The sequence below is a fragment of the Melanotaenia boesemani genome, chromosome 6 (assembly GCF_017639745.1).
Source record: "Melanotaenia boesemani isolate fMelBoe1 chromosome 6, fMelBoe1.pri, whole genome shotgun sequence".
In the NCBI taxonomy this organism is placed as follows: domain Eukaryota; kingdom Metazoa; phylum Chordata; class Actinopteri; order Atheriniformes; family Melanotaeniidae; genus Melanotaenia; species Melanotaenia boesemani.
In genome coordinates this window covers 32726166-32747720 of record NC_055687.1, presented here as the reverse complement: position 1 = coordinate 32747720, position 21555 = coordinate 32726166, and the positions used below count along the sequence as shown (strand labels likewise).

Here is a 21555-nt window from a genome sequence, read left to right as displayed (position 1 = left end):
TATTCTAGTAAAAAAACAAAAAAAAAAAAAACAAACAAAAAAAACTCTGCTAATATGTTCTCCAATGATTCTGCCCTTGTTTGAAATGAATCATGAAGGTCCTGGTCGTTTCCATGAAGATGAAGAGGGCTTTATGGTGAATTATTCACTCTCCCTATGATATAATAAATTGATTTTCACTACATTCTGGATCCTCATGACATTATTTTACTAGATGAATTGGACTGCTATCCTCTGGTTTTCACTGAAAGTAATGTGGTTTTCTTTTAGGAGGAGATAACTATTCACATTCTACAGTGTTTCTGGTGAATTTACTCTGTAACACATCTGGATTCTGACACTTCTGTAGTAATCTCAAATGTCTCGGCTTTGTTTTTGCTGACACACGGTCTCTCTTTTGAGATCAAGATTATACATACAGTCCTTGTAGTTGTGAAGATATACTTAATTTATTTTGGATATGCCATGTCAGACAGGAGGTTAAAGTTGGACTTCAGTATGGAGGAAACAGAGCCTTTCTTATTGTGAATCAGTAGAGCTCACCTTGAGGTAGACGTGTGCATAGCAGTGATGAAGTAGGTTGTCAGAAGGCTGGTTAAGACTGCTGACTGTGGTGACCAGCTCTGGAGCATACATTGGCACAGAGTGTTCAACATTCACCCTCTCCACCTGGAACTGCAAACAGGGTAGCGGGTGCAGTGGCTGAAAGACTGGCACAGAAACTGGTCCTGGTGCAGCCTAAAGGATTGATAAAAAATATAAAGGTAGAAAATTATTTAAAAGGGAATGCAGATTAGTCATATATCTCTTTTTGTAATTTAAGCCAGTGTCCACATCAACCCACCCATGCAGAACATGACCTGAGACCACAAGAAATGACACTTCTGAACTATGCACGCTGGTATGGATTCTACAAGTGTGTGTGAAACACAACAACCCATGTTGCTCCAGGACGATAAGATGTTCAAAGAGCCAGCTCCCATTAAAATAATTACTGTTTGCTCAGTCTTTAAGTGTCACCATAAAAGTTTGATAGTGTTGAAGTCAAGAATACTGTGTAACCAGTAGCGCATTGCCTTTTAGTTTTTCAGAAGTTCTCCCACAGCTTTAGCAAAATTAATCTTTCTCTCTAAGAGCCAAAGAAGTAATGGCAAGTTAAAATGAGCATACTAGCATATTATCTGTGATTTATTTTAATTTGAATGTTGATCTAAACAGTGCAAATCTTAAAAATGTCTTCACTTTGTGAATATTTCAGGGTTTAGGTAATAGACATACAGATGTGGACGAAATTGTTGGTTAATGAAAGAAAAACTCACAATGGTCACAGAAATAACTTGAATCTGACAAAAGTAATAATAAATAAAAATTCTTTGAAATTTAACCAATGAAAGTCAAACATTGCGTTTCAACCATGCTTCAACAGAATTATTTAAAAAATAAACTCATGAAACAGGCCTGGACAAAAATGGTGGTACCCCTAGGAAAGACTGAAAATAATGTGACCAAAGGGACGTGTTAATCCAAGGTGTGTCCACTAATTAGCATCACAGGTGTCTACAATCTTGTAATCAGTCAGTGGGCCTATATATAGGCTACAGGTTGCCACTGTGCTGTTTGGTGACATGGTGTGTACCACATTCAACATGGACCAGCGGAAGCAAAGGAAAGAGTTGTCTCAGGAGATTAGAAAGAAAATTATAGACAAGCATGTTAACGGTAAAGGCTATAAGACCATCTCCAAGCAGCTTGATGTTCCTGTGACTACAGTTGCACATTTTATTCAGAAATTTAAGATCCATGGGACTGTAGCCAACCTCCCTGGACGTGGCTGCAGGAGGAAATTGATGACAAAGAGACGGATAATACGAATGGTAACAAAAGAGCCCAGAAAAACTTCTAAAGAGATTAAAGGTGAACTTCAAGCTCAAGAAACATCAGTGTCAGATCGCACCATCCATCGTTGTTTGAGCCAAAGTGGACTTAATGAGAGACGACCAAGAAGGACACCATTGTTGAAAACAAATCATAAAAAATCCAGAGTGGAATTTGCCAAACTACATGTTGACAAGCCACAAAGCTTCTGGGAAAACGTCCTATGGACAGATGAGACAAAAATGGAACTTTTTGCCAAGGCCCATCAGCTCTATGTTTACAGACGGAAAATGAAGCATATGAAGAAAAGAACACCGTCCCTACTGTGAAACATGGAGGAGGCTCTGTTATGTTCTGGGGCTGCTTTGCTGCATCTGGCACAGGGTGTCTTGAATGTGTGCAGGTACAATGAAATCTCAAGACTATCAAGGGATTCTAGAGAGAAATGTGCTGGCCAGTGTCAGAAAGCTTGGTCTCAGTCGCAGGTCATGGGTCTTGCAACAGGACAATGACCCAAAACACAGCTAAAAACACCCAAGCATGGCTAAGAGGGAAACACTGGACTATTTTAAAGTGGCCTTCTATGAACCCTGACCTAAATCCTACTGAGCATCTTTGGAAGGAGCGGAAACATGCCGTCTGGAAAAGACACCCTTCAACTGGAGCAGTTTGCTTATCAAAATACCTGCTGAGAGGTGCAGAAGTCTCATTGACAGTTACAGGAATCGTTTGATTGTAGTGATTGCCTCAAAAGGTTGTGCAACAAAATATTAAGTTAGGGGTACCATCATTTATTTATAGGCCTGTTTCATGAGTTTATTTTTTTTTAAATAATTCTGTTAAAACATGGTTGAAAAGCAATGTCTGACTTTCATTGGTTTCAATTTCAAAGAATTTTTATTTATTACTTTTGACAAATTCAAGTTATTTCTGTGACCATTGTGAGTTTTTCTTTCATTAACCGAAGGGTACCAACAATGTTGTCCACGTCTGTATAGAATTTTTAACACTTAGATGCCTTTGTATGTCTGCCTTGACTTGATCTCATGTGTTCTTGAATCAAAGTTGGATAAGTGGGAATTCACAAGATAGATTTACTCCATATAAATATCTATAGGATAAAATCTAAGCTACCTGGCAACTTATGGGCTTAACACACGGGAGGCGACGTCACTACTTCGCCATCATTTTCTGTGGAACTTGTGCGATGAGGTGAAAATTGCTGCCCTCCTCCAGCCAAGCAACAGGCGACATTCGTGCATGTGAAATGTTGTGCTCGCTCACGTAGACGTGCATACGGGGCTTGCAACGCGACACAAGAAAATAGAAAAATGTTACATTTTTGTCGCTGTCGCTACAACCAACCAGCGAGGGGCTTCATGGACTGACCAATGAGAGCAGGCTAGACAGCGCAGTCTGCAAACACTTGGAAAAATTAATTCATTTTAGCTGTGTCTGACTTTCCCACACTTTACAATAGGCTACTTCACGCAAAAATTACAGAGATGTAAATAAAAGGGCAGCCGCGTGGCGCCAGAGTGAATAGTCTGAACGTAGGCTCTGGATTTATCTGGGTCACCCTTGAGGTCCATCAAATGATATTCACGATGCTGTTTCCTATGTAAACTCAGATTAACCCAGGGTTGTCTCTCTTTTATACAGTAAACGGCAAGATTTCTGACAATTCATGCAAAATCTTCTGACTCTCCATCCGTCATACTTTGTCACGTCACGGACTAGTTTGAAAATGTCAAAATCCCCACCAATATCATAACCAATCAAATTTCTTGGAGAAAAGCGATCTTAGAGCACGATGCACGGCACTGCTGCCATCGCTGTTGTTGGTCGCCTCCCGCGTGTCTTACCCATTATTGTCTGAGTAAAAGATATCTGCAGTGTCTTGTATCCATCCATCTTGGATGCATATTATTCTCTTTCTTTACATGTCTGAAGACAGAAGTTTGCTAAAAGAGGCAAAACTTGATCTACTAACACTTACCTTGCGACCCAAGATGACAGGCATTAGTGTGTGAAGGAGGTTGAATTCTGCCATACAGACAGTGACTGAGACGTGGAGCAGAGTGAGACAAGTCAGCCTGGTTGGGATGAATTCCTCCAAGCGTACGATCTCCTCTGGAGTTGCTGGACTGTTGCTTGTCTCAACTGTTTCTGCAGAAGTAATGAGACATAAAGGGACATGTTTGCTTTGGATCATGAATTGTAAAGATATTGCAGAGATGAAGGAAAGCAGAGCAAAATGAAAAATTAATAACGGATAACATATTTGCATTAATGTAGGGACATTTGGATTTGACCACTAAAGATTTACTTTGTAAACACTTTAAGTGGGTGTCTCTATAGTTCCTGCACAAAAACAATGGAAAATAAATTCCAACAAAAACAACCTGTTAATTAACTAAAGTAGACAAGCATTATAAAAGTGGGAAAACTTGAAAATGCTTTTCATTAAACAGATCGTTTACCAGTGGCCATTTGTTTTTTTTAAACGATATCATAAAACTACTCATTAAACTGATATTCAGAAACATCCCAATAAGGCAGCAAACTAAAGTCAAATATGTCTACATAGGGAAAAAAAATCTATGGTCAGTATTAACCACATTAAGGTGTAACCAGAGCACAGAACCACTAAACTGTATCCAGTGCCTGAGGTAGACCAAAACCTGAACCCTTTGTTACGGTCTTGGCCCTGGTCCCAGGACATTGGCTTCTTTCAGTTCTAAAAAAAAACATATATTGGGCTTAATTCCCAGCTCCAAGGTGGGCTCAGAACCTGATCTTAAAGCTGTTCTGGTTTTTGGCCTCCAGCCACAGACTGAATCAGGTTTAACTAGCACTGCCATGTCTGAATATAATTAAGTGCCAGGATCATGTCGTTATCCAAAAGGAACATTTATAATTACAAGTAGTTCACATGTACACAGAAAAATGACTTTGTATATGGAACACTGTTTCAAACCCTGCAGAAAACACCATGAATACATCTAAAACAAGCAAGTGTGCATTTAACACAGCTTCATATGAACAAACATTCCTGTGTTAACGAGTCCTGCATTTTCTGTTCAATAGCCAACTCATTAAGTCTTGTTCACATGTTCCCTCTAATGTTTAATTGAACACATCCATGACAAATGCTCACAACACCAAAAGAAAAAGAGACAAATGCTCACAGATTGTTTTATAATCTATATTTATGGCAAAAAAATTATAGTATACAGACATGAAATATGTTCTCAAATCAATTTAATTATGAATATATGTACAAATACCCACTGAACTTGTAAAATATGTATATGATATTGATTTCCTTTGTAGTTCTATCACTCTGAAGGTCACACATTTTTCACACAATGGTGAGACAAAGTCAAAAGGGCTTTGACCCCTTTATAAATGCTATCACACCCTATTCCACAATTTATTCATCACATATCATACTATGACATCATCACAAAGCTTTGGTCCTTTCATAGATGAGTTGCTCAGAACAAAAATACCTACTGTGGCGTGGCTCAGTGGGAAGAGTGGTCGTCCCGTAGTCCAAGGGTTGCCGGTATGATCCCAGCCCAGAGAGCCTTGCATGGCAGTTTCCGCCATCAGTGTGTGAATGTGTGTGAATGGGTGAATGTGACGTACATGCAAAGCGCTTTGGGTAAAAGCGCTAGAAGTACAGTCCATTTATCATTTACCATGTTCATATATAAGGATGACAGGACTTACGGGTAGTCAGTCAGACCGATGATTATCTTTAGGATCCTTGTTTCATTTGTCAGGGAGGCGTGATCCTTCTCACATGTCACATTTAACAGCATGTTCTGATATTTCATTTCTTTTTGAAAAATAAAGTTTGTAAAACAATTTTTGAGCATTTGTCTGCACACCGCACACAGATCCTTGCAAACTTGTCTTAGTTTGTTTGGAGAAGAAAGAGATTTTTCTTGTATTTTGAAGGTATTGAATGAAGTGGAGCAGAGAAGAAACTATTAGCTGAAAAAAGGCTATTTCTTTGACTTTAGATCTCTCCTGATCAGAAAACACACTTAAAATAAATTAATCAATTAATTAAAATCAGCAGAAAACCTTCCACCCCATAGCCAAAGTCTTATTTGCAACACTTAGCTTTTTAAAATTATAATGATCTAAAATTTCTACTTCAAAAGTAGAGACAGTTAAATCGTTCTACAAGCCTAAATAATGCATATTTTAAATAGCTTATTTTGCATGATGCAACATTTGTGCTTCTATTTCAACTGTGAACCAAAACTTAAAAAACTGACAAGCACATATTAGAAAATACATATAATGTGTGCTACTTTCTATTGCATTTTTAAAAGCAACCTTTACGGCTCATGTTAGCTTTAACAAACATTACATCTTCTTTTCTAACAAGAAACAAGCTCATTAGTATCTCTGCAGAGATGATCACTAAAGCCTGGCACACATAACGACTTTTGGGCTGTTTTTGTCTCGATTTTGCCTCTTCCCGACCTCGGAAGGCAAACGCCCGATCATCGTCAGGTTTCCCTGTCCAATCATCATTTGGTCTGTGGTGTGTTGCGAGACAATTTGTCCCGATAATAAGCTCCGAAAAAGGTTGTAGCCGACAAATGGGAATATTGAACATGTTCCATATTTCAGAGCCGATTTCTAAGGAAAGCCGACGACTCGTGCATTCTGACTGCGTGGATGGTGATGTGACACGGAATGTAACCAATCAGAGAGCGAGCTGGCTGGGGAACAAGGAAGTAAATAAAGTCCGTGTTCACGCCGTCTCCAGTCTGTTATCTTTTTCAGTTCTGGCTTTTTCTGTTAACAATAGTCCCAAGACCACCACCATTCCCTCGTCCTATATATCCTCTTCCATGCTGTGTGTTGTGTTTTCTGGTTGTTGCTATGTTTCTTCTTCTACGTTTCTACGTTTGTCCGGCTCGGAGGACTAGATTGTAGATGAGTTGCAGGACAGCATTATCGGCGCACACCACACACATTATGATCAAAACTGTTCAATGCCTGATTTTTTATCTTCACATGTGAGGTTTCGAACCGATAAAAAAAAAATCCCATAAGATTAAAAAAATTGTTATGTGTGTACCAGGCTTGAGTGCAACAGACTATGAAATAACAGAAGAAATAAGAGGAAGAGACGATAAGAAGATGTTAAAAAAAGTCAAATGCTAATATTAGCTCTCCCACCTTTTTGTGGTTTGCAGTAAGGTTCATATTCGTGGTCCATGGCACAGGTGATCATCTTGAGGACGCGGTGGACTGCGCTGCTGTGCAGCCTGATGTCCAGTGGTCCTACAACCAGCCTCTTGATGGATGTCTCTTGAACCACAGGCAATACTTCCTCCATATTCAACACAGAGAAGTCCTGAGAGCCTTAAAAAAAGGAAAAAAGAATATAACTTAATTTAAGTGTCATTTCTATGTCATAACCACCAATTCCTGTCCTACACACAATTATTTTTACTTGAACATTTCTGGTATCACCACTTTCCTCCATATTCAGCAATAACCCTATAAAGATAGATGTGGTGTAATGCACCAGTAGCAGGGAGCAGCCATGCTGGAACAACTGGAATGATGAATATTCCAAATGTCCAGTTCTCTCACACAGCTGTCCCTTCACTCATCTCAGGCCCATGTTCCAGAGGTCCACTTAAAAGACTCGGCTTCCCGGCAATAAAAAGGGAGAAATTAAAAATAAAAGAAGGGGGCTGGATGAATGGCATTGAGGGAGGAAGAGGACAAAGGGTCACAACTTGCTTTATTCCCATTACATTCCTCCACTGCACAGAACATTCTTAGAGCTCAGTGTCAACAGTCTGAATTGAACTTTTTTGCTGAAAGGGCTGAAGTATGGAGTATATTCACTGAATATTGGAAACGTATAAGGAGCAACAGGCAGACCCACTCCCCCCCCCCCCAATGAGATGTGGCTGTAGTGGATTATGCCTAATATCAACCATATGGCTGCAGTTAGAACAGCCAGTGGAATGATGAGGAGGCTGAAATTAGCTGGGATTTAGACAATTTAAAAGTGTCTCCATTTCCTAAGATTAGGAGGGGGAGTTTTTTAACCTAAAGCATTACTTTAATGTGAAATCAATGGTAAGAATGACCCGGGTGGGTTAGTATTTCTGTTAAATCAGAGATTATGTTAGTCCTGTGGTGAAGCAGACTAACTTGTTTAGTCGACACTGGATCTGGTCCGTGTCCGAGAAGAGAAGCATTCCTGTTGGTAGGACAACCCCAGCTGTCCCACAGGTAAGCAACTGACACTTATCCTGCTGTCAGAAATTACTCTGACAGCTCCAGATGACAGTATCAATGTTTTTTTTTAATTTAGATAATTATCTGTACCTGACAGCTGGACAAAACAATAGTCTAGTCAGAAGGGGGATGAGGCACAGAGAAGTAAAATTAAAGTGAAAATCAGATTGAAATCAGATTTTTTTTCTTTGTGTTTTCAACAAATTAAATGACTTTACAAAACCAAACCATTAATCTGAGCAATAAAGATATTCTACAGTATATCTGCTATTATACCAGGTCTGAGCATGCATGTTTATGTAGTGTCTTCTTATTCTTTTATAATTATGTCTTTTTATTCATCACAAAAGATTTTTAGTCAGGTGTCATTATCTTACCTGTATAAAGAAAGCTTTCCATCACATCAATCTCACACATCTTAAGGAGAAAGACACTGTGGGCCAAGTATAACATTGCAAAATAAAGCACGCTTCATATCTTAATGAGAACTTCAAATCTTTCAGCTGTAAATAAACATTCTAGTGTGCCGAGGCTGAGGAATGAGGAACTCTGCTCATCTTAAGGCTTCTGCCAGGAAGAGTGACATCTAATTAGGCAAGAAGAGCCTATTCACTTTCTCATGAGCTTACAGGTAAAGAGACGGAGTGGAAACGGTGTTTCAACAAGCATTGGGGAGAGAGAAACTCAAATATGTGTCAGTGCAGACTAAACACTTCTGACAGTTGCCCCGCAGGTAAGTTTGGGGTGAGAGAGAGGACAGAGAGGGTCAAGGACCAGGTGGCTGTGAATGAAACAAGTCTTTCTTCAAGTCTGAGGTGGACTTGCTTGACAGAGAAAAGAAAAGAGAGAATAAATGAGATAGAAAGACTGGAGGAATGAAAGAATAGGGTAGAGAGAGAGAGTAAGAGAGAGTGTGACACTTAAAGAAAAAAGAAGAGGTGGCAAGGTGACCAAACAAGCTCGGTAAAGACGGATGAATCAGACCATACCTTTGGTGCTGCCGTTTTCCATTGTGTAGAGATAATCCATGTAGAAAGCCCCAAAGCGCTGCATGCCCGCTATCTCGGTGTAGGTCTCCTGTCAAACAAAAGTAGAATTGGGTAAACATGGTGGTAATGGAGCAAACATGCTGATAGCCGAAAAGAGTGGCAATGACTGGGGTCAAGGCAGATATGGCAGAGAGGGTCAAATCAGAGATAAAAAGCTATTGAGAGGCTAAACTACTTTGAGTAATAACATGAAGTATTTAATGAAGATCAAAATAATCAGAGAAAGTTTATCATAGCAAGTAGGAATCATTTAAAGTGTTACCTTATTACAAATAATACAGATAATTTGATTTCCTCTGCACATAACCTTAATATGTATTATCCTAATATATTTTAAGCTCTAGATTACTAAACTATCATTGTGTCATAATTTGTACATAGTCTTCCTGTATATATTGCAGTGCTATTTAACTTCAATGACACATTAATTTGAGTCAGGTGTGATGAAACATCTCTCATCTGCAGGGCAGTGGCCCTGAGGGCCGAGGCTGAATAGCCCTGATATACTGTATATTTAAATACTGCTGTTCATTTTGTATTTATATATATTTTTTTGTATTTGATTTTTTTAATAATGCTTCTTTCTCATGGCTGCTGCAAAAAATACCATTTCCCTCAGGTTTGGTAACGAACTTATGAACCTATCCATCTATCTATAAAGTACATAGAGGTATATTTAGTCAGAAGAACCTTTTCCAGTCTATACATCATTAAGCATTAAAATAAATAGGGGTTAACCCATTAAATGCCAACACTGTTCTTTTTTTACTCAATTAAATCAGCTGGAACATGAAAGTATGCAAAAACAAATATGCTTTATGTCAGATTAATATGAAAACAGTCTGGCTCCAGCATATCAGGTGATTTCAACCTGCAAATGTGAAGTGACATTTAGAATTTAACATAATTGTAATTAACATATGATTTACATATGAGCAATTTATACCTTTATAACAAATAAATCAATAAATATGATAATCAATGAGTGAATGAAAGAAACAGAGTTATTAGTGATCCATGGATGCTGCAACTGGAAGCACTGGAGCACAGCATGAACAGTCCAGGTCTGAACCACATTACAACGCCAATTGTTCAAGTTCTGTGGTAATTCTGAGTAATTTAATTTTGAAAACTTAGCAATAGCAAAAGTGATTTAGGAAAGTTGTGACTTTTTTTTAAAATCTACATTAAAAACTAGGATAAAGCCAAGAGGATATTTTTTTTATTATTTATATTTTTATATTCTTGTATTTTATTTTGTTAAACTCATGCCCATGGAGGCAACACTCAATGTTATTGGTGTAATTATTTTACATACCATAATAATTTATCTATAAAGTACTTTAAAAACAACAGTGAGGATGACCAAAGTGCTGCACAATCCTGGTTCTTGAGGACCAGTGTCCTGCAGGTTTTAGATGTTTCCTGCTCCAACAAACCAGATTCAAATTAAATGTCTCTCCTTAACAGCTTGTCAACTTCAGTCCAAACACGTTGACCCATTAATCTGATTCGAGTGTGCTGTAGCAGGAAATATCCAAGACCTGCACGACAGCAGCTCTCAAGGACTGAGTTTTAACATCTTAGCTTTAAATGGTATTCCAGTCTCCTAAATCAAGAACATTGAGTATCTGAACGCTGCCTCTAGTGGTCCTTCCATGTTGTTTTTTTGTATGCATAGCGCTCATTTCAGAGATGTACACAATCAATACTCCAAACAAACTGAGATTTTGTGAGCATATAGTTTTATTCTCAGATTTAGTTGATATTGTAAAGTTATGTCTTGTGGACATCAAACCCCTGGAAACAAGAAGAGGGGACTCAAACACATTTCAGCTCCCAACCCCATGTTTACCCAAAAAGCTTGTAGACAGAGATGTCAGGAGAGCCTTATCAGGGGGACAGGTTAATAAGTAATATTTATTAGGGGATCTCTTTGGCTCTAATGGCTGTGGCATGCTTGTGGATCAAAGCTGGACTGGTTTCAAAATCACTAATGAATTAACACTAAAACCTTTGAGTCCGAGACTTTCAAGTATGGACGAAGGGAGGGAAGAATGGATGGTAGACGGATGAATGTCCAAACAATTGCTTTACTGAGGGTCATGAACATTGTAGGCAGAGTCAACACTTGTGCTGTGAGGGCTGATGAAGGGAGCAGAGAATTATCAGGGACAATGGCTTTAACACCACTTCTCAGATAGCAGGAACATTCCACCCAGCAACCAAATGACTGGTGGAAATAAAACCTTTATACTGGGTTATTTGGAGGATCAAATGCAAGTTAAACAAGAATGTAGCTAAATATTACAAATGCTGTCAATTCAGCTTTTTCAGGTGAAAATTATAGAAATGCTGGATCTAATTGTGGCAGATTTTAGTTTATTTCCTTTTATAAACTGCTATATTCTTAATTAGTGTGCTTATTTGAACAACAATGTTTAATTCAATAATGAACACTATTCTATTGTAACACCATCAGCTGTTATAACAGATGTTTTTTATATTTTCATTCAGGTGCTAGAAACTTTTGTTTTGGATTTTTTAATATTTCTAACTAATTATCATGTGTGTTATTTATGCTGAGTTGGTTGTTTGACACATTTGACTAAAATTATGACTTGTTTGTACGGTCAGTTCTGTTTTGTGATGAATGTTAAGGAAAAAGATGTTTTACTGGTCTAGCTCAATGGCTGCTGAGAGTGTTGTAAAGGCTTTAATCTGAAGGTTTATCTCTACATGCAACTTGGCCTTTTGATTCAAGCAATATTATGCATTTTTCCTGCATGTGTGGGAACATTGGTCTTGACTCACCAACAGTTCTAAAGTCCTATTTGCACACTTTTTACAAAGATTGTAGAATTCACAGATGGTTTCTCATCCAGTATTTGTTCTTAAGTAGGAATAAAATCAGGAGTACTTTTATGCACATTTGAGCGCTGACATGTTTGAACAAAATCCACGTTTGTGTTGTCTTCTGCTGCTCAGTTCGTAAAAATACAATAAAATTACCATAATACTTTTGTCAGATATTTTTTTTAAATAACTTCGTCTTTTTCTTATTTGAAAATTAAATCAAGTTCACCAAAATTATGATTTCAGTTAGTGGTTTGACTGTCTTTAGAGAGTTGTAGATGCAGTAAATTAACTGGCCACTCAATACATAAAGATACCACATACATCCGAAGAACAAGTCACAGTGAAGAGGTGATTTAATTCTTCTGTAGTCTTTCTAACACCATCAGTGCAATAGACTGGACACGCGTGTGCATTAAAGAATCCTCGCCAGATCCTTTCCCATACCTCAACTACAAGCAGTCCTAATCCTTAAATGTCTAACTCATGTGACGGTAACACATGGCTTCTTGGTACGTATTTTTTCAAAGTTTAAATTTTTTTTTCTTTTTGTTCATAATCAAGTTCATTTTATGCTGACCTTGTGATTAGCAGCATCCAGGATGAACTCAGCTCTGACTCCATTGTTCTCCGGACTACGGTAGTCAAAAAGAGAATTGGTAAGGTAAGTCATCCCTTTACTATTTAGGTTGTCCCCACAGCTGAAGAACACGGCATCCTGCAAAGACAGAAAAAACATGAAAGGAATTTAAGGGGAAGCTCTGAAAAAGAGAGAGAACAAATTCTACAGTTTATTATGTGTTTAAGGGAGTAATAATAATAATAATGATAATAATAATAATAAACACTAAATATTTTTTAGTTTTTAATAGTTCAGAAAACTTTTCCTGGAGCTTTTAAATTGTTGCAATTTCCTTGAGGTTTTAAAATTCAATCTTTACCTCTTCACGTCGGTTCATATTTTCTTCAAAATCCCTAACTCCCATAATGCCTTTCAGGCAGAGTGCCCGGCAGCCCACAAAGCCAATCTGACAATCAAAGAAGGGCTCCCCCATCATGAGAACCTGTAAAAAAATACACACAAAAATAGTTGCACTTCACAGAAAAAGAACTAAAAGGAAACAGAAAAAATCAGGGAAAGACTTGAAGGTGTGAAATATGTGTATCAGAGGCGTAGTGGACAGTGATTTCTAACAATTACCATTTTTTTCTTCAGGAATTAATTCAGCAATTCCTTAAAACTACTTGTCCTTCATATTGTGGGTCATTATGGTAATAATGAAATAGTAAAGTTTCACACTTTCAACATTTGATGTGTTACAAGCTCTGTTGTGAATAAAATGTGGGTGTACGAGAATTCACATTTTACACGGCATCCAAACATTTTTTTTAAATTTGGCTTGACTACTGTTGTATTTTCTAAATGATGAGAGAATTGCAGATCAGCCACAAGAAAGGCGTCGGCTTTAACATGATTTCCTCAGCAAAGAGGAAGCAACTGAATTCCAGAAAAATCAAAATGACGGAAAAATAGACAAATTAATTTGACAATCCAGTAAAACAAAGTGTCAAAATATTGATAGATCATGACTGTATCTTGTGTAACGTGTCATGCACTATTGATAAAGCTAGCACCATGATCAATGATGATATGGTTTATGGTGCAGCTGAACTCATTTCATTGTGATAGAAGGAGCAGACAGACTCTTCAGAGTTATTTATATTTATAGTTATATTTAGTGGTAAGAATCCAACAGTCTTTAACCACCTAGGTGTAGCTCTCCCTCACATATTTTTGGCCAATCCAGCAAATAGCTTTTAAAAGAATCTAATAAAACTTTACATTTAACCATACAAATATTGCATGGCCTACTTCTCCTGTTAAACTAGCCATCCTCCTGCCTTTCAACACTCCCACATTTGGTCCAAAGTTCCAATATATCTCCCTCTCCTTTCCAGAAAAAGCATAAATTACAGAAATTGGAAATCTCTGGATTTTCACATCTGGTAGAAACCCTAAAGCAAAAGGAAAAAATAAATCTCCCATTCTGAGCAGGTAATCAGAGAAAATGTGTCTGTGTGTGTGTGTGTGACAGCACTGAATGCATTACTGATCTGGCAAATCTTTAAAACTGTACAAAAGGAATTAAAAGGAACGTCCACTTAACAATGAAGGTATATATAATAATGGTAACGATCAAAAGGGAAGACAGATTATTGTCGCCCTCCTAAAGGCATGAGAGGCAACAAGACTGCACGATGTACATCCCAATGTTTTGAAATCTCCTCTAAAACACTTTATAAATATTAAATTAACATTATCATGCATAAAAAGACAGCAATAGAATTTAAGTAAGCTCTGCAAAATTTATCTTTATTGTGATTTTTCCCTCTCAACAAACTTTTTATTTTGAACCAGGGATGTTCACTCAAACATTTAATAAAACCAGTGTTTCCCCAACCATCATATATATTCATTCTCATAAATTAATGGACGACGCGGAGGCGTGAACTGTTCGACGCAAAGCGGAGGACGGTTCACGTGTTCAAGTGGATTCACGGTATATATATATAGATATATTTATACACGCACACACACACACACACACACACACACACACACACACACACACACACACACACACACACACACACACACACACACATAATGGTTTTGGGTTTACATCAAACTTCCACCCCAACCTCCCAACAGCAACTCCCACCAAATCTAGAGAATCAAGTTAATTTTATTTTCTGTAATTACTCATTATAAATATTTTTTTAATATTAAAATATTATCTTATTTTATAATTTAGGTCATTTTAATTTTGCACCAGACCCTAAGAGAAGCAATCTAAGGCCCCCTTTCCTCTACAACAGGTTTTATATTTTGTCCTTTTATAATAAAAACTAAACAGCCTGGTATTATTTATCTTACTCTCATGTTGACATGTAATTACGTCACGTCATGTCTGTTCATGCCGTGCTGCGTGCACACACAGGTGAGCTCAAATCCCACGAGAGATACAGTGAGAGAGAAAGAGCGCACATTGGAAATTGTCGCATCAACCACCTGGAAATCAGACAAAAATATTTGTTTTAAGATCTGCTCTTATTTGATAATAAGAACAGCTGGAGGAGGAGAAGCAGGTGGAGGAGTTTCCTGCTCCAGTGCACTAAGAACTTAATGTCCATCGGGAAACACGAACAGCTGAACAGCCTCCTCCTTATTGTTGCCATTTTTGAGGCGCATTACTGATTATAATAGACGTCTTGCATTCAGCTTCCATCTCTTACCAAACATAAACTAGCTTGCTAGCCAGCTACCTGCAAACCCTTTCCTGTCTATCCTGAAACATCGATGAGCATGTGAGCAGGAGAGTTTTCTGGATGGGCGGGGCAGTGAGCTGTCTGTCCGCTGTGACTGAGTGAAGCTAAACGACAAAGAGAACCACAGTTAGACACTTTAAACGCTGCTGTGTCAGTTTGTACTTAATGGTTGCGACATAGACATTTTATATATCGCACGTTATCCCATGGTCTGGGGGAATGCTCGATTCTGATTGGCTGAAGGGTGTCCATTAAAAGGTGATAATGGACACTTATAAAAGAAGTTCCGGTCAAATAGACTTATTGTTGTAAACTATTGCGCTGACTAAATGCTAGTTGGTAACCGTGGCAACAGAAACTCAGACACCAGGCTGGAGACATGCCAAATCATGTCTGTGACGGGGCATTGCTGTGAAAGCAGCCTGCAGGCTTATTGGGCTCCGTCAGTCCAGGAGAGACGAGAATGGAGCAACATTTTGTCGACCAGCAATGTCCCAACCAGCAGTGGTCAGGGTCCACAAACGTTAAATCTCCGTACTTCAAACGCCACTATGGACATGCCAGTGTATCTTTGTGAAATGTCACGATCAACAGCAATGTCGCATTTAATTTTAAATAGTTCGCCACCTGTCTTTCTGTCTTGATTACCTTACTTACTTACTTGCTTGAAACAGAGTGAATGGTGGATAATATAAAAACGATTTAGGATAGACTTACTTGCTTGATACACATTTAATGATCAGAGTGAATGGTGGATAATATTTCTTGCAATAAAAAGATTTGAGAAACTATCTGTGGACTTTGAAACAAAATGTCGCATCCTCCTCTGGACATACACAAACTGTAAGAGCTGTACCCGCCCTCTGAAATGATACTTTGTGTCACGTAACATAAGTACGACCGACCGAGCTGCAGGTTCTGTGTCAGAGCCGGTTACCTTGGCAACACGTCATGAGAGATATTAAATAGTCCACTCAGCCGCTTCTTGTGAAAAACTTAGGATTTTAACGGTAAAAAAAACAACATTAACGTATCAATAATTGATTTAATATTTATTTCTTTCGTAAGTGACCATGGTATAAGCGGGATAATACCCTTTGAGGTGTCCATTATCATAAATTAATGGACGACGCGGAGGCGTGAACCGTCCTCCACTTCACGTCGGACAGTTGCCTCCGCAAAGTCGGCATTATCCCTTACCTAGTAGGACCGAACTGAGTAACCCTGCCCTAGAACAATAACCACAGACAATCTGATGGTTTTACAGTCTTACCTCAATAGTGATTCCCTCTTGCTCCAGACACAGGACTTCTCTGGACTTCACCTTCTGAGGACTGTAGTAGCTGCTTTCTGACTGTGTTTCTGTCAGCTTAGACAAAACAGAGAGAAATATTTGATTTGCATTTTAAAATGCACATAATAAAATGCATCTTAAACCAGTGGAAATGGTAGCATGTTGAACTCTGACAATTTCAAAGTGAGGACACTGCGCTACAGTGGTTGTCCAGGAGTCTTCGGGCAGCTCATTGGCTTCATAGTGTCTATACCCAAGAAAGTGTGACCTGGGAAAGCTTGCTTTGGAGTCTTCACTTCCATATTCCTGGAACTAACCATACTCTCATTTCTTACAGTAAAGCCAGTGACAGTTCAGAGAAAACAAGAGATTTATTGAGTAAGTAGACCAAAAGAAAAAAGTAGTTAGTGTTAAAAAGCTCTGTCGTCCTGCTGGATCTGGGAATTAAATATTTAAGATTTATTAAATCATTAAGTCATAAAACTGTGGTATAACAAAAGTGAGAAAATCTGATAAATGATAAATATTCTGATACATAAACTAGCTAGCTAGCTAAGGGGAGGAAAATTCAAGCTGCAAGGCTTCTGAGGCTGGCTTAAAATCTGGGTGGGGGGCAGAATGCACAGGCCCCAACCCTTTCAGCTTTAACACAGGAAGCAGGTGCAGAGCAAGTAGCAGCTGTGGCTTATTATTGTGATGGAGCAGACTCTCACCCTCACTCCCTTCCCCTCTTTGGATCCTGAGAGTTTAATAATGTGCAGGGACAATTCCACCCTGAACTGTCAATCTCTCAGCAAAATGGTGAATAAGATGTTAAATATTTGGCTTGCTCTGACAACGCAAATGCAAAAAAGCTGAAAACTACAAAGCATACAGGTAAACATGACAAATGATTAAAAATTGTGGCACTGCCTCCGATTAAAACATGAACCTGAAATAACACAGAGGACTGAGTTGCAGCTTAAATAAAGCATCAACTCTAATGTAGCCACTAACACGCATAGTTGCTGCTGTCATTAGCATCACTTGTACCTCCCTGTAATTACATCTCTTTTAGTGATTTTGGTGATGCAGAGCATAAAGCACATAATTTTTACTGAGGTAATCTTTATAGGGAAAATTTTAATCAGTAGATAAAAGATGAAAAAAACATGAATGAGTTGAATTCTGCAATTGAAAGAATGAATTAAAATATCACACAATTAAACTTTTTTGTAGATAAAAAGTAGCCATTAAATGCAGTCAAAGTTTGGCAGCTGAGTAAAAACCAGAGGGGAACAAATTGCCAGCGATAAACTATGAATTATTTGTGTAAAAGTCTATAAATCATATTGCCAATTTCTTTGATCAAAGAGCTCTGGGGAGGAGTGTGTCAGCAATCAAAAAATTTGTCTATGATTTCACATCCGTGTCAAACGCAGGAGGCTGTTCAAAGACATGAAATTCTTTCAAACTAAATACTTCCTTGTAGGAAAGAGATGAGAACGTTTAAAAACTATCCTTTCAGCTGTCTGCAATTACTCCAGAACAGAGGCAATTAATTGATTAAAAGAACTCAAACAATACAGGAACAGTTTAAACATTAGAAAAACACTAAGGTTTATGTGACCTAAGAAATACTTCTCCTTCACTGATCTCACACACTGTCAAATACATGTGCACTGTTTCTCACACACATGCATGTTCAATCAGTATGTGGGGCGTGTGTGCAATAACACACAAAAACAGACAAACATGCACTACCAGTAATATGATATGCAGTGCTTGAATCTGAGGGGAAACAGATTAATTCCAAGTATTTCGAGTGAGCAGGCAGGTTTAAAGTTTGGGATCTATTTCTGGATAGTGTTCATGCCATGTATAATGTTTAAAACATTAATGTGACCCGAGACACCAGTTAGTGGTTACATTACCCTCCACTATACCGCACACAGAGACTAAGAGACCTGAAACTTCCTGAGGACAAAGCTGTTAGACTCAAAATGACCATGAAACAAAAATATTCTGGTTTGACATGAGCACTGGGGTGAATAAACAATAATGAAGCAAGGAAGAAAACTGTAAATGGGGAGGCTGGGACTTCAACTATCCATTAGTCACAAGGTCAGTCCAGCTCCTACAAGTGTGTCCTTGGGCAAGACACCAATTCCAACATTGCTCCTGATGGAAACTTCAGGGTGAACGCCTGTGTAATTAAGACCATTTAATATTTACCATCACATTTTATTTCAAAATCACGATGAAAATAAAAATAACATTTTTTTCTGATAAGCCATTTAGTAAACCTTCCTTTGCAATCTGATCCAGTGACTGCATACAATTAAGCCATATGAGAAGAATTTTTGTAAGAGCAATTTATAATATTTTAAAAACCATATTTACCTTGAATGTGACAGAAGCTTTAGTGCAGTAGAAACCTATGGAAACAATGGGGTCTTTGGCTGCATGTTGCTGGGGGCTGCTGGGAAGTCCTCCCATCTCAGTCTGCTCATAGAGGCCTTCCTCCCCTTCTTCCTCTGTGCCTACAATGGCTGGCACGAAAGACCAAGCCCAGGACACCCAGCCCTGATCAGCCTCTTCAGGACTCCCAGTCTGCATGTAGAAGTCCTGGCTGGAGAACTGGCCAGATCCACACCTCTCCATTCTGGCATCCATCCCTGATTAACATAAAAATCTTAATTATTGTAATGCAAACTTAAGCAGATGTTTTACAAGTGGAAAACAATTATGGCTAACGCCTGAATCAGGAATATCTACTTTGGTTCGTATTGTTTGATGAAGATTTACAATGTAGACAGAAAGAAGAAAAAAAGTATACAAACTCAGTGCCAAATTTATGTTACAATTACATCAGAGTTCAGATTAAAAATACTCATTTCTCCCTAGTTTTACTCCAGCTGATAAATTAATATAAACATGCAGTCTCTTAGAACAATCCAGTCATACAAAGAGACAACTGTTGATAATGAAGGTGTCTCTACTCATGGCAGCACACCGAATTGCTCCATTCCTCCAGGGCGGTTTAATACAAGCAAGTTGTTTCAGCTGTCAAGCAAAGACAAAAACAGGCACTTTCACAGTAGTTGCCGCCAGTGCTCGAACATGCAGGTGTGTAAGCCTTTGTCTGCTGCATGAACTCAGTACTGCGTGAGCTCTCATTCGGAAGGGGAAGTCCACCTCAATTGATGCCAGATAGCACAGCCTGTCAGCCAGCATCCTGAGAGAGGAGGGACGTAACTGGGCCCAGTGGTCAAGGCTGTTCACTCTGGACCAACAGCACAGGCTGTACCCACAGATGCATGCAGAGAAGGGCTCGCTCATGTCTTTGGCAAGAAGCAAACAGAAATGGAGATAACAAGCAAAGCCATGGCCTCCATTGTTAGCCACCAACATGAAATAAGTTTGGCAAATGCTACAAGTAAAAACTAGAAATGATTTAGTCTCATCATTGACTGTAGTCTGACTAAAATATACTAGGACGTACTGTAAAATACATACATACATACGTACATTGGGGTACAAGTCACTGGAATGCCAAGTAGGTGGGTGTGCTAGAAAAGATTAGCAAAAGTGTTCCCCTCACCCTTTCCTCAGAAAATCATCTGGAGGTTAACAGGATCCCCAAACCACTACGCACCCCTCTGGTCCATGCTGACCCCTGAACTGGTCTGATCATGTCTGTTTCCATACACGTTGGGGTAAAGGAAATTGATGTCAATACACAAGAATGTGTAATCCCATTCCTCACTGCCTCATGTCCTTTGTGAGAAAACAATATTGTCTGTGAAGTCATAGTTTAGGAATCCCAGAGGCTAAGGCGGTGAAAATTATGACATATTTTAATTAAATCTTTCACTTTGGGAATTGGCAGTTGGAAATCCCATGCTATGGCTTATCATCTCTCTCTAGCCTAATTCCCCTGTCCAATTCTCTTATTTCTACTTGTTTCCTTTTTGTTTGTAGCTTATTAATAAGGCTTTGAGGTGTCAGTTCAGTGAGTTAATCTCTTTCACTTCACATCACGGCCTGATGAAGTCTATGTTTGAATTAGAGGGTAATCAAAATAAGACCAAAATTACCAATTAAATGATCAAAACAGACTGGCTTAAGAAGACTTTGAAGTATTAACCAAGAGAAAGGAAGTGAAAATTTCCCAGAGTGTGACGAGGGGCTGGCAAAATGCATACCGCTATGAAGTTAAAAAACATGGCCACACAGGTGGGAAACAAACTATCCTATTAAATGCTTTACTACAAGATCAATCAAGGTCTGCCAGGCCCTTTTTGATACAATTAAACATAGTACACATGTCCAGGTCTATGTTTGACATGGACCTCAAAAGCACCATACAATATACAGCATCATACAATTTGCTATGGTTACAGTCAGTGTCCTGAGAGCAAAGTCTTTAAGCAAAAGGGCATGTCTCATATAATAAAGAGTGAATGGCTGAGTGACACAGTGGGGAGGGGAAAGAGAAGGCATTGCCCTCACAGGCCAGCAGATGTCCCTGCATGTTTATAGAGGGAGAAGTGGACAGTTTACCTGGCTATGGGGCAAATGCTACTGTCATCCTGATGAAAGAGTATGTTTATTGGCCTATCAGTGGATGTGTGCACTTATTCTATTCTATTCTATTCTATTCTATTCTATTCTTATGTGTAAAATACTCAGGCTAAGACAACATGATACAAATATTTCATCAACAAAGGTGCACATGCACACAATCAAACATCCACCAACTCATCTACACTCAAGCTTAGCTCATTTTTCACTTACAAACTACACTACTCATAAAAATGAACAATATTCAACTTTTGGGTAAAATTTCCAAAAAATCCAAAAAGTTAATGCCAGACT

General features: G+C 38.5%; 1 protein-coding gene across 1 annotated transcript in view; it reads right to left on the bottom strand.

Moving 5' to 3' along the window:
- LOC121642112 (vacuolar protein sorting-associated protein 13B-like) overlaps positions 1–21555 on the bottom strand; it is a 334030-nt gene that overhangs the window by 265088 nt on the left and 47387 nt on the right. The window contains 8 exon segments of the mRNA XM_041988605.1: positions 544–738; positions 3875–4044; positions 7087–7272; positions 9156–9243; positions 12652–12789; positions 13013–13135; positions 16675–16770; positions 19078–19352. Of these exon segments, the coding sequence (XP_041844539.1) occupies positions 544–738; positions 3875–4044; positions 7087–7272; positions 9156–9243; positions 12652–12789; positions 13013–13135; positions 16675–16770; positions 19078–19352 (1271 nt within the window).